Source organism: Mytilus edulis, chromosome 2, assembly GCF_963676685.1.
Source record: "Mytilus edulis chromosome 2, xbMytEdul2.2, whole genome shotgun sequence".
Lineage (NCBI taxonomy): Eukaryota > Metazoa > Mollusca > Bivalvia > Mytilida > Mytilidae > Mytilus > Mytilus edulis.
In genome coordinates this window covers 6,967,493-6,980,677 of record NC_092345.1, presented here as the reverse complement: position 1 = coordinate 6,980,677, position 13,185 = coordinate 6,967,493, and the positions used below count along the sequence as shown (strand labels likewise).

The following is a 13,185-nucleotide window of genomic DNA, read 5'->3' as shown; positions in this document are numbered from 1 at the left end:
TCACAGGATCCTAAAAATTAATTGAATTTAAACCTTGTTTGCCAATTAATGCAGATAAAAAACGTGTTGCATTCCGTAGTGATAATTGACCTTCAATGTCAATAAAGACAAAACCATTTCTTTACACTCCTTGTTCTTGTTTTTTTCTCTTTCACACACTCTCCTTAAATTTATCCATATTAGGCCTGAACACTTAACAATTATTTAACTAAATTTGTCAGTGTGTGAAGTTCAGCAAAAAAAAAAAGAAAATAAATCCTACATATTTTATTTCAATAAGATGCATAAAAACATAACTGTACAATACATTTGATTAGACAATACAAAGTAATTTCAATCATCAACAAACAAATAGGTAAAATTTACCCAATTTACCACAAAGACGTCATTTAAATTCATATTAAAAAAAACATTTATAAGCTGTCTACCCTAATCAATATTATCAATGTTTTGTATTTAGAAGATTCAACTAACAATTCTAAAGATATACAATGTATAAGTTAAATAACCCATCTAGTTAACGCACGATCATTGTTTGAATCAATTAGCTCTCCCTGCATAACTAAAATGAATAAACTCTCCCTCAAGTATTATTTACAAAAAAAAAAAAAGTAAGACTTATCAATTATTCTATGTCTTCCTACTTGAAGTTTACATTTTAAAACACTTAGAATAAAATTAAATTGTCAAGAATTAAGTATACATGTAGCCAACAGTTAATTAAGCATGATATGTTATTTTTATTTCTTTAAAGCACTGTAAATTTTAGTGTGAGCAAACAGATCCAACTCAATGTCACCCCTCTAGAGCACCAGGATCTAAATACATGTCACCCATCTCATATTGCACTAGGATCTAAATCATTTTCACCATTTGCTCCTAAATGCATATTTTACATTATATGAAACTTCGTCTAATCTTATTTGAGCTTAATAAACAGGATCAGGTCAAATCATGAACTTTTTTATAGTCCTTATCTATTAAATTCTAATATTTGCTTATATCAGTTTTGACGTGAATGAATAAATGTTAAGCAATGGTTAAATTTATCACTATTCATCACATGTGACCATGAAGTACACATTCCTTATAATATATAATTAATGTACAAAAACCTTTACAAAAAAATGTGATTTTCGTACCTACTTCCTCTTTAATATTTACAGTTTAAATTTTCACAGTTTTCTATTGTTTGCATAAAAACATATGTATGGTAAACAATGAATTTCTCACATATACATGATACTGGTATATAACAGTATCTAAAACTTATTGACCTATTGTCTTTTTTTAATTTCTCCATTGACCATAGAAAGCACATTTACAATACGTTTGTCTATTGTGTTTGCTTCATTGTCTTTTAACCCTAACAAGATGTTTTGAACAAAGAGGAATGACTTTTCCAGATCTTTAGGGTATGCCAAGTTCAACACATAAATACATGCTAATAGGCCACTGTATGCTTCAAAAAAAGAATCACATTTGAACACTTCAGTATCCTCTGCAAAGACACTGAAAGCATCTGTATCCATTGTCATGATATGGGTGTGTACTTTAATAGCCATCGTCGTTTGATTTTCTGCATTTTCTTTAACAAACAAGGTTGCAGCCTTTTCTTTAAACAACACAGCCATACCAGCAAGGGCCATACAATCATCAGCATCTAAAACATATAAAAACTTTGTTAATGTTTGCACATAAACGCATATATATGTAAGACAAATTCAAACAATCTGATTATTCAACTATACAAGATCTGTAATGAAAGAAATTGTTATAAAGATATCACTGTGTTTAGAGTCAATGCTTGGCATCTCCAATACTGTTGGATTTTTCAAACACTTTAACATACATTTTTTTTATAAAAGAAATAGGTGAAACATATATATTATTCAAAGATAGTCAAAGCTTCACTGTGTAGTGAAATATCATAAGATTAGTGAAAAATCCTTAAGCAGTAACAATTTTAAACACTCAACTCACAATTTCTCTGTCCTTCAGTTCTATAGTGTTTGGCTGCCTCATCAATTGCAACCAGAAAATCTGGTTTCTTCTTTGCCTTCATTATGCCAACAATGCCCTTCCTGTATTTTTGAAGCCCTTCTGTGAGCAATTCAACGAGGTCATTAGAATCTGTATTGGGTTCAAGGCGCTGGAATTCTTTCAAAAGCTGCAATCAATATTGAAACACATTATGTCATATGCATATATTTTTTTGTAAAATCTTCATTCATAGTTACATTAAGATTTTTTTCAAACATAATAAAGGTGTGTGCTACTAAATTCATGTTGTTAACTATATAGGGTTAAAATGATGGAAGCATAATCATTAACATTTTTACATGATATCACATTTACCAGATCAAATTCAATGCCAAGATTGTCCTGCTTGTTTATTATTTGTACTTTTTAAATTCTATCTTTGTTATGTTTGCCTTAAATAGTCAATAGTTTTCTTACAATCATCTTTTAAATTTAAAACAATATTTTTTTCCTACCTCATGTCTGGATGTAAGCCATGGATAAAGCTCAACCAGATCTCTGACACTTATTTTGTCTTCCACTATTTGCCTACGCCTGTATGGGAATGTTAAGTCCATTTTTCTGTTGACATTTTCCAAGTCTTGATCTGTTTTTTTATACTCTCTTTGAAGCCATTTTGTATGTATGTCTAAAGATGTTTCATCTTCTGTATCTGGAATGTCAGGAAGGTATCTACCTAACCCCCAGGTAAAGTTGTTTTTGTTTCCTTCTGACTTCTTCTCCTCGGTTATTACTTTCTTTTTCCTTAACTTGACATCCGGATGATTTTTGTCTAACAGCTTTCTTGCATTTCCAAATTTGTAAAGAACTTTGTCCTTCCAGAACTCCTTTAAATATTTCAAATAATTAAATATCAATAAAAGAACAGCATTCAAATATCCCCCTCTTGAGCCCAGTTTAATTTTTTTAGAATGAATTAACGTACAAGTCTCTCACAAAAAACAAATTTCAAACTTATTCAATACATCTGTGCTAGTAACATCGGACATATATATTCTTAAATATATTGAGAAATGTAGACATGACAATGCTTTTAAGGTTTGGACCGATAGACAGATGCCCAACAGTTCTATGTTATTGTATCTGAATATGTTATTTCTATTTGAGCTAGTGACTACTATACTTAGTGTTGGATAAAGTAATGATAATATTCTATAAATTTCATAAATGTGTGGCACTTACTCTTGCTGATGAAGGAGGCAATCCACCATATGTCAAAAGATATGGAAATTCCCTTATCAACCCATCAACTACATCTTCGTACATTTCAGATGTTGGATACCTAAAAAATAAGATAAATAATTTTAATTATTTTTGTTAAGCTTTTGTATAAATGCATGTATCTCCGATCTTTACCATACATGGAACAAATAAGACTATAATTCTTTTAAATATGTGTTTTGCACTAAAAGCCAATGTTTTTTTTGTAAATTTGTGTTTCATAAGATATTATGTTTAATGTTATTTGCTTTGAAGTTTTAGTCCTATCAAAGATTTCTTTTTTGTTGAATTCAAACTTGTACAGTTACACTGTTCAGATAAAGTTTAATAGCTTACATTCCTCCAGCATACTTTGTCACATCATTGTATATTACATCCAGGAAATGGCGTCTTTCAGATGTTGTTAGCTCCTCCTTTGCTTCAAGTTTTGACAGAACAGACCTAGACAGTTGTGGTTTTGAGATTTTATACTGTCTGCACCAAGTTTTGCTGAAAAAAATAAATCATATAAAGAAATCTTTTCATAAACTGACAGCAATTTATTTTGAAACATATCTTGAAACACAATTTTAAATAAGAAGTAAATGATTGCATGAAATATTTTGTTGATAATATCATTATATTTTCATAAAAGTAGTTTTTTTGAATTACATTGTATAAGTTTTGAGGGTACATAAAAACATGCTTTATTTCATCATTCTCAGCTTTATATATGAAAAGACATACAGCTGACAGGGCAATATACCTACCTAGAGTACTTGGATGCTGAGCTAGTACTGGGAGTATCTTGTCTGCTCAATGAAGGTAATGTCAGATCTCCTCCACCAGGGGATTGACATGTATCAGGCCTACTGGAGGTCTCTGCTCTACTAGATGGAGTTTGCGGTCTATCAACAGGAGTCTGTGACCTACTGACCGGAGTCTGAGGTCTACTGACTGGAGTCTGAGGTCTACTGACTGGAGTCTGAGGTCTACTGACTGGAGTCTGAGGTCTACTGACTGGAGTCTGAGGTCTACTATTTATAGACGGTGTCCCTGGTCTACATGGTGTACTTGGTTGAGTAGGTGAAGGTGGCATGTCAGAATCTTGACAGTTTTCATTTTCATACAATGTGCACATCAAAAACTGTACCGTCTACCTGCAGTTTAAGGTGCAGAGTAGTAAAAACTACTAGCTTATGTAACAGTATAATACACATACAAATGTACATGTATATACAATAAACCATTCAGACCAGCAGGAATTAACTCGCAGATACTCTAGCTTTTGGGTTATTGTGCAGCATCATTTGAAAAATACTAATAGAAGAACCTATACAATCACTTTATACTTTGGAACAACCAACTTCCACCTATGGGCATGATTTGGGTGGTCATAGATACCTAAAGGATTAGTTTCTGGCACATCTGAAACCTTGTACACCTCACAATGACCTGTATTTTCAACAGCAAATGCATGATAATGCCTTTCAAATCCAACTGTTCTAAGTTTTTGACATAAGAGGAAGGGTTTTCCATGAATTATTGCACAGTGCAAAATCTTGCTAAATTGACACAAAAAACCTTGCAACCCTATCACTATACAAGTATTCTTCCAATAAGTTATTCCAAGACTTTTAACTGAGTTACATAGAAATATTTCATCTCCTTGTACAACACCTGCCAAAAGACGTTGAAATTCATTATCCAACAATACTAAAGGTACAGTAGACCCACCTGTGGAGTCACAATCACCTGATGACAGAAATTTCCCACCCGTATTGTATGAACTCATATAGTATTGATGTCTTTCAGCTAATGACTTGCACATATTTTTCCTATTCTTTGACCTATAAACCAATTCCTTGAAGTAGTTATGCTTTGCCTCAAAACGCAAGGTTTGAAGATGAAGAAGTGGTCCAAATTGTTTGATCATGTTTGGGTAATGCAGTGTATAATGAAATTTAGGTTTCACAGTTACATCAGGGAAACAAGTGCGATAACATTCATGAAATTCATTTATAACATCTGCCATGGACAAAAGATGGCCAGGGTCCAAAGCAGGTGCACATACATAAAATAGCATATCTCTTAGTAACAGAAATGACTCCCATGTAAGATCATTCAAAGGAACTTTATGACCAACAAGCAAGGGCAGAATTCTTGCAAAACACCAAGTTTGGGAAGCTGACTGATGAACTTTGAAATTTCTTAGGACATTGTTTACCCTAATAGGTTTGTTTTTTTTATCCACCTCTGAAAATTTAAGGCTTGCTAATTCCTCATTCAATTCTGCAAGACTAAAGAAACCCTCAACCACACAGTACTTTATAACGTTTGTCATGACTTCACAAACAACTCCTTCAAACAAGTCATGTGCAATATCAGATGGCATTCCACCGACAACATGAAAATGTCCAAGTTTATTCAATGTTGAAGAACGCTTAATTCCATAAACACTGGCTAAGGCAGGGTCAGCTTGTACAAGTCTTGCTTGGTTATTATACATCTCAGGTGTACGCATGTGGAAATTTGAACAATCATGTTTGGTTTGCATGTGGTGTTTGTCAATGAAACAGAATCGACAATTCCTTAGTGTTGTAAATGACTCCATGTAGCCCCCTATACCATGGGCACCAAGATTGTCAGCAATAACAACACTAACAGTTCCATAAAAATGGTGATCAACATTATGTTTAGAGACAGTGATACCATTGGTTTCTAAGGATTGAAGATCATTAATCAATGGATCCAAGATTTTTTCAAAACCATTATGCTTCAGTGTTGTAGAATGGCAGAGGGCTACCAACTGAATGCAGTGCAATTGGGACCTAAATTTGGGTGGAAGGTTACCAAGAAGCATATAAAAACCAGCTATTTTATAATTCTTAACTTGATGACCAAGAGGATTGACAGCAGTAAATTCATCAAAAAACAACATGATTTGAAGTGCATCAGGGTTGTCAATAAAAAATTGATTAGTTGAATATATATTACCATCGCAAAAGTCTCTCAAAATGCCATCAGTGGATTTGTGATTGTTCATCACATATGCAAAAACATCATCATGTGATAATAAATTCTGTAATGTGTCTATAATTGGAACATATTGGTATGTTTCAATATGATTCCTGTCTGGTTTATATTCAATGGGTTTAACAAAATTTAAATGAAATCTTGCAAACTTGTTAATTTTATACTCAGAATCAAGATTGCTAAGGGCATTTTCAATCTCGGATTTTTCATTAAGAATCTGCTTAAACTGATCAACCTGGATAGCATTGAACTCATTATTACCTACTAATTTATTTAAAGAATGTGATACACTTGCTTGGTGATGATTTATCATTGATTGGAATTCATTAACAACGATAGGTAAAACTTTTGCTGGAAGCTTATAATTTTCACGAAGTTGTATCAAAAATATACCAATATTTTTCTTAAAATCAATTTGAGAGAATTCAGTGTCAACAACATTATTGCCAGCATCATCTATCAGTTCATCTTCATTTTCATGAACTTCCATTAAACAATCAGCAATATCAGCACTTCTATTTTCTTCTCTTAATTTTGAAAAGTGGGTCTGATAAAACTCTTTATGTTTTCTTTTTACATGTTTAAGATAAGAATCAACATTTTGATACTGTTTTTCACACCCTTCAATAGAACATGTTAAGAAGAATCCATGTTCATGCCCATGTGTGAAGCGATAGTGGCTTATAAGTTTCGAAAAAAATCTTACTTCTTGGTTGCATTTTGAGCATAAAAACATTTTGAAAAAACTGTATCAAAAATGCATATGAGTTTCTTAGACTTTTAGAAAAAGAATCATGATTTGTACATGTATACAAGTATGTAACATTTATGTTGATGACTGGTTGATTAAAGTGACAATTCTGTTCTAAGAATTCTGGTGATTTTTCTGAACCTGAAATTATACAGAATTCCATAACACTTCATGCACATGCTATTTATATTAATTAATATCTATTTACTGGAACTCTACTGTATGTAACTTGGTTTCTTATGTGTCACCATGACATATAGATACACACTGTATATTTAAGTGATGTTTTTGCTTTTTTAATTTATTTAGATAAAACCTTATTTTTATATAGATTAGACTGTTAACGTTGGTTTTCCCATTTGAATGGTTTTACTAAAGTAATTTTTGACGCCCTTTAAATCTTGCTGTTCGGTGAGAGCCTAGGTTCCGTGTTGAAGACTGTACCTTTATCTATAATGGTTTACTTTTATAAATTGTGACTTGGATGGAGAGTTTCCTCATTGGCACTAATACCTCATTTTCCTACATCTAATAAGTATTTCAAGTAAAAGAGTTTAACGAGTGTCATTCATGTATGTTTTAATTTTATATTATACAAAATGCAATATACTGCTATAAAGAGAGCAAAAAAAATAACTTGTCCCAGAGGCATGTATAAAGTATTTTCATTTAGCATAATTTTCAAAATTTTTGTCTTCTTATTTTAGCTAATCTTGACTGTAACAGTTTGTATTCTTTCCATCGAACTATCAAAGGATCTGTAGCCTCTGTTCTTTCCCATGAAAAGGACTGATTTGACTTAACACTGCTTGCATACTTGCAACTTTCATTTTCTGATAATGACACTTTAAATGGAGAACTACATGAACTTGAACTAAAGGTTGAGTTATAGTTTCCTACAGAACTTTCTGTCCCAGGTTTAGGGAGTGACACTTTATTTTCCCTTTTGCAGCCTAAATTAACATCTTTAGGGTCAATTGACTCTGCACATAGAGTAGTCACATTAATGTTACAAGTTTCAAGCTCCTTTTCTTTATCATTTCTGGTTTTGGTTTTCAATTTTTTTACTTGTTTTCTTCTTTTCAAATATTCCCTCCTTTTAGTTTTATCATGTTTACCCATATTAACCTACATATAAGGGAAAGAATAAGAAAATTTAGTACATACATGTATATCCTATAATTAAATTTGTGACACATACATATACCATTTGAGATTTGTAGTGCACATTGAGGTTGTGGGGTGGTAGACATTTATTAATTTTATTTAGATCTTATATAAATATATAGTTATTTAAATCATTAAATCATGTTGGGATGGGATACAAAATTTGGTGACATCATGTGTTATAAAGCAGAAAAACTTATTAAAAAAAATAATAATCCATCATGCTACATGTAAATAATATCACGATGCAAGTGTACATCTTCATGGTACATGTATGTCATAATTAAATTCTGTTGTGCTTTAAAATGTTTCTTCATATTATATTTCATAAGTAATTATTGAAGATATACCATGTAATAACATCCCATATCTGTTAGTTTTGGTGGGTTTATATTACACTCCATGGGCGCAGCCATATTAATTTCATAACGAGGCGTCTTCAATTATATAATTTTAAAACGTTTCGGATTCAAGTTACGGTTTTCTATGGTGAACGTTAAAAAGAATTATAACTATTATTGAAATTAGTTTTCTTATATAAAGAGAAACAAAGCATAAAAAAATAAAAGAGACAGAATATGTTACCGCGCATCTCGTTCCCAAAATATGGGTCATTAAAATGGCGCCCGGCTGTGGGGTGCCGTCTGACCGTGTTAGACTAATACTGGTCAATCATCGGTGTTGCACATTTAATAAACTTGATAAAATTGAAGCATATAACACATAAAATTAAAAAAATATCATTGCTAGACATATTTGCAAATCAAACTGATTAATTTTTATAGATTAAGCTTGTTCCACGTGTTACTGGTGCTTTGTTTTTCTCAAGGTTGAGTTGACCATCTTATGATGTACAATTACGTGAAAATACGAGATGCTGTGGATCTTTTTTGTGTGTAAAACAAGTTAATACTATAAAATACCATACCATTTAGTTATAATACTTACGGCTTTCCAAAAATCTCAATGAATCAGGCTGATAATACTCAATTGTATACTTGATTGCGGTCTTCACTTCATGTGCAACAGAAGCCACGCGAATATGATATCGTCCGGCGGGAAATCCTGTTATCAGTTGCACAGCTGGTGCCTGGTAATATGATGCATCCACGATAGTAAACATACTAGTCTAATTAGTACTCTTATAATCTACTAGGGACTTTTAAAGAAGTACTAGCCAAACTAGTAGTCTCTACTAGGTAATTTTTTCAGTGTATCCCTTATTTTAAGTAAGTAAGTTCAATAAATATAAGACTATATGCCAGGTCTTTCTGACAACCAACTACAAACAAATTGGGGTTTATCTAATGAGGATTTTCCCAGGATGCAATTGCTCGAAGACTGTATACAGTTGACCAAATAATCCACAAATTCCGCAAAAGGATCTTTTAATTATAGGCCATGTCCATTTAGACATTAAGCAACAAAAGCCCAGCATGACCGATGCATTTGTCTTTAACATCTCCGATATTGATTCCGCGTGGCCTTCCAATTGACATGAGTGTCCATTGGTGTTCATTGTTATACCTTTGGAGCTATATCAGTTTGTGTGGAAATTAAGAGCACGATGACCTTCCCTTGGTGATAACAACATGACCAACAACCATATCGTGTGTTACCAAAAGCCGTCAGCGATAGTCACACCGACAATTTGCTACCTTCGTGGACAAAAGCCTGGCTTTTCGCTGGATCCTAATTAACATCTAGTGTTGTCACTACCATTTGCTGTAGAGATTTAGTTGCACAACATAACAGAAACATTCTTTGTAAATACTCTATGTTGATATTTTGACATTTGGATGGTTCATATACCAATTGTAGCCGAAAAATGATAATGAAACATTTCTGTTTAATATCGATCTATTGTTGGAATTGTAAATTTTCATATTCAATTTTTGTTTGTTTAAAGATGACCATTTTAAATAAAGATTTAATTTTTTTAAAAAGCAAGTGTTAGACTTGTCCTTTTATTGCCACTCAGTTCATATAACCTGTCATTTTAGTCGAGCCTGTAACTTTTGTTGCAGAAAGCTCGACATATGAATAGTGATCCGGCGGCGGCGGCGGCGGCGGCGTAAGTTAACTTCTGAAAAGCTTAGTATTTTAGAAGGTGGAAGAATTGGATGCTTCATACTCTGTATATAGATGCCTCATGTTACGAAGTTTCTGTCAGTCACATGTCCAATGTCCTTGACCTCATTTTCATGGTTCAGTGATCACTTGAAAAAAAAGTTCAGAATTTTTGTAACGTTGAATTCTCTCTTATTATAAGTAATAGGATAACTATATTTGGTATGTGCGTACCTTGCAAGGTACTCATGCCCGTCAGACAGTTTTCACTTGACCTCGACTTCATTTCGTGGATCAGTGAACAAAGGTTAGAATAAGTTTTGATGGTCAAGTCCACATCTCAGATACTATAAGCAACAGGGCTAGTATGTTCGGTGTATGGAAGGACTGTAAGGTGTACATGTCCAACTGGCAGGTGTCATCTGAATTTGACCTCATTTTCACGGTTCAGTGGTTATAGTTAAATTTTTCTGTCTTGGTCTGTTTTTCTCATACTTTATGCAATGAGTCTACAATATTTGTTGTATGGAATGATTGAAAGGTGTACATGTCTAGCGGGAAGATATCATCTGACCTTGACCTCATTTTCATGGTTCAGTGGTCAAAGTTCAGTTTTTGAGTTTTGGTCTTTTTATCTAATATTATATGCCAAAGGTCACTATGTTTGGTGCATGAAAATATCTTATGATCTATATATAAGTCTCCCAGGTTTTATTTGACCATGACCTCAATTTCACGGTTCATTGCACAGTGTTAAGTTTTTGTGTTTTGGTCTGTTTTTCTTAAACTATAAGTAATAGGTCAAGTATATTTGTTGTATCGAAGAATTGTTAGCTGTTCATGTCTGCCTGGTATGGTTCGTCTGACCTTTACCTCATTTTCATAATTCATTTGGTCTTTGTTTAGCTATCTTGGTTAATGTTAAGTTTATGTGGCAGTTGTAATAAATCTTTATACTTAGGGCTATCAACATAATATTAATGATGAGTAAAGTAGGCGAGACATTTCAGTTGTGCACTCTTGTTTAAATGTGGTTATTTATCCGAGTCCTGGACTGCATTCCAGTGGCTTTCATTCGTTTACTTTTGTGTAAATTTTATACAGATCAGTATTTTTTCAAATGTTTTACCAATATTTTAGCTGCATGTAACATCTTGAACACTCAGAACAGCAAAACAAAATTTAGATTTCAGAAATAAATAGCCTTTAGTCATCGACGAATAGCCGATGATTTCAAGAGTTGTTTCCGTTAAAGGATGATTCCTTTTTTTTTGTGCAATACTTGCTCTTTCGGAGGCTCGAGGGTAATTTCAGCAAAAATTTTATCATTTTTGTTTTCATTACAAATTTTATTTATAACACTATTAGTTATAACTTTATGAATTGGCTCAAAAATCAACCCAAAAAATCGAATGATTTTGGCCTCAGATTTATTTTTCAAATGTTTATATCACTGTAAAAGCTCCAAATTGTCTCCCTTTAGTGCAATAATGACATTTTGTTTTGGCATTAGAATTAAAATGTCTTTTTCAACTCATCGGTGACCTATAGATATTTTTCAAATATGTTTTACGTAAACTAAACAGTTGTAAAATTAAATCGATTTCTGTAATTTAGTTCTTTTTTTATTTCGATATATATCTCTCTCTATTTCTCCTATTAGTTCAACTTAAAAAAAAGTACCTTAACAAAAATGGTTGCTTCTTTCGAGGGCAGATTGTGAGCTTAAGTGAACGATAACCCCATGTTTTTATTTGATTTTTCTATTTAGTATATGATAAAAGTTCATCTATAGAAAAACAAGCAAAATCCTACATGTATATTTAAAAAATAATGGATTAATACCCTCCAGTCCCCTTAACGACAAAAAAAAAATAAATAGAACATTACGTTTAAGTATCACCTACAGTATTTTACAACCTCCATTGGTGATACATTATATGTATTTCTGCTGTTGTTTTATATAAGTTATTGTCCTGAATAAACATCTTTATGCGTTTTTGCGTTTTTGCGTTTCAGTTTTTATTGTGAAATTTCTTCAATCAGCCAAGACAAACTTTAAATTTCGCCTTAACGATGTTTTCGCGAGAAATCCATGTATTATTATCGAATTACTACATTTAATCATTGTCTAGTGCCCTAAAATGAGATTTTCCGAGACGCTGGGTTTGAAATGGGATACCCTATTTAATTTAAACAATATTTGCAATCTTTTCAAAAAGATGCAGATGGGAATTTTCGTTCCTTATGAAAGTGTTCGCAAGGAGTTAAATTATAAACTCCTTATAGGATTATCAAAAAGCAACTATTAAGGACCCCCTTGGAATAAAGATCTTCCAAGACAACGTGTTCGAGAGTTTGAGTTTAATACATGACTTTTTAAAACTTAATGGACGGAGCAGGATTATCTTACTCTTCCAGTTAACCATACATCATCACAGTTGCATTGGTTCTTGTTGCTCAGATTTTAAATTTCAATGATTTCGTCCGAGACCACAATTGTCGTCCCTTGATTTCGTTATTAGTCCCTAGTGATAACAGTGGGTTACTTGCCAATAATTTTTATACCCCTTCCAAATTTATTTCTCCTTGTTTAATGCCTCACATTGTAAGTAGGGGGGGGGGGGGGGTGAAATTACACTGTAAAAAAATTTGGGTCCAGAATTTTACAGGAAAGTAGTGATTTGGTCCAGCTGAAAAAGGTTAAAAATTAGCACTTCGGAAGCTGTCAAAAGATTTCAAGACACCCTAAACACAAAATTGTCCATATTTTGAGTTAGACACGATGAAGTTTTCTATAATTTTGATATAATTTGTCCCAAAATTAGTACAACACACTGTAAAAGTTTCATTGAGAAAGCGCCGGTGGGATTTTTAAAATTTTCATTTATGTTCTAAAAGAAATGCACTACGAATTA

At 32.6% G+C, this 13,185-nt stretch overlaps 2 protein-coding genes across 2 annotated transcripts; both read right to left on the bottom strand.

Annotated features, from left to right (window-relative positions):
• Nucleotides 1-252: 252 nt before the first annotated feature.
• On the bottom strand, nucleotides 253-4,368 carry LOC139511316 (sterile alpha motif domain-containing protein 3-like). The gene is made up of 6 exons (XM_071297957.1): nucleotides 4,014-4,368; nucleotides 3,601-3,753; nucleotides 3,226-3,325; nucleotides 2,499-2,870; nucleotides 1,984-2,170; nucleotides 253-1,663 (listed from the first exon to the last, which is right to left on the bottom strand). The coding sequence occupies exons 1-6, from the start codon at nucleotides 4,340-4,342 to the stop codon at nucleotides 1,278-1,280; spliced, it is 1,527 nt and encodes a 508-aa protein (XP_071154058.1). The 5' UTR covers nucleotides 4,343-4,368; the 3' UTR covers nucleotides 253-1,277.
• Nucleotides 4,369-4,576: 208 nt separating this feature from the next.
• LOC139510425 (uncharacterized) lies at nucleotides 4,577-7,015 on the bottom strand. Its single transcript, XM_071297008.1, has one exon. The coding sequence runs from the start codon at nucleotides 7,013-7,015 to the stop codon at nucleotides 4,577-4,579; it is 2,439 nt and encodes an 812-aa protein (XP_071153109.1).
• Nucleotides 7,016-13,185: the final 6,170 nt, after the last annotated feature.

Excerpts from the sequence above, each read along its gene's own strand:
- LOC139511316 (XM_071297957.1), bottom strand. The coding sequence starts at position 4,342 with ATGCCACCTTCACCTACTCAACCAAGTACACCATGTAGACCAGGGACA. Across the intron at positions 3,754-4,013 it reads TCAGCATCCAAGTACTCTAG|CAAAACTTGGTGCAGACAGT; the intron begins GTAGGTATATTG and ends TATTTTTTTCAG. Across the intron at positions 2,871-3,225 it reads TGCCTCCTTCATCAGCAAGA|GAGTTCTGGAAGGACAAAGT; the intron begins GTAAGTGCCACA and ends AAATATTTAAAG.
- LOC139510425 (XM_071297008.1), bottom strand. The coding sequence starts at position 7,015 with ATGTTTTTATGCTCAAAATGCAACCAAGAAGTAAGATTTTTTTCGAAA.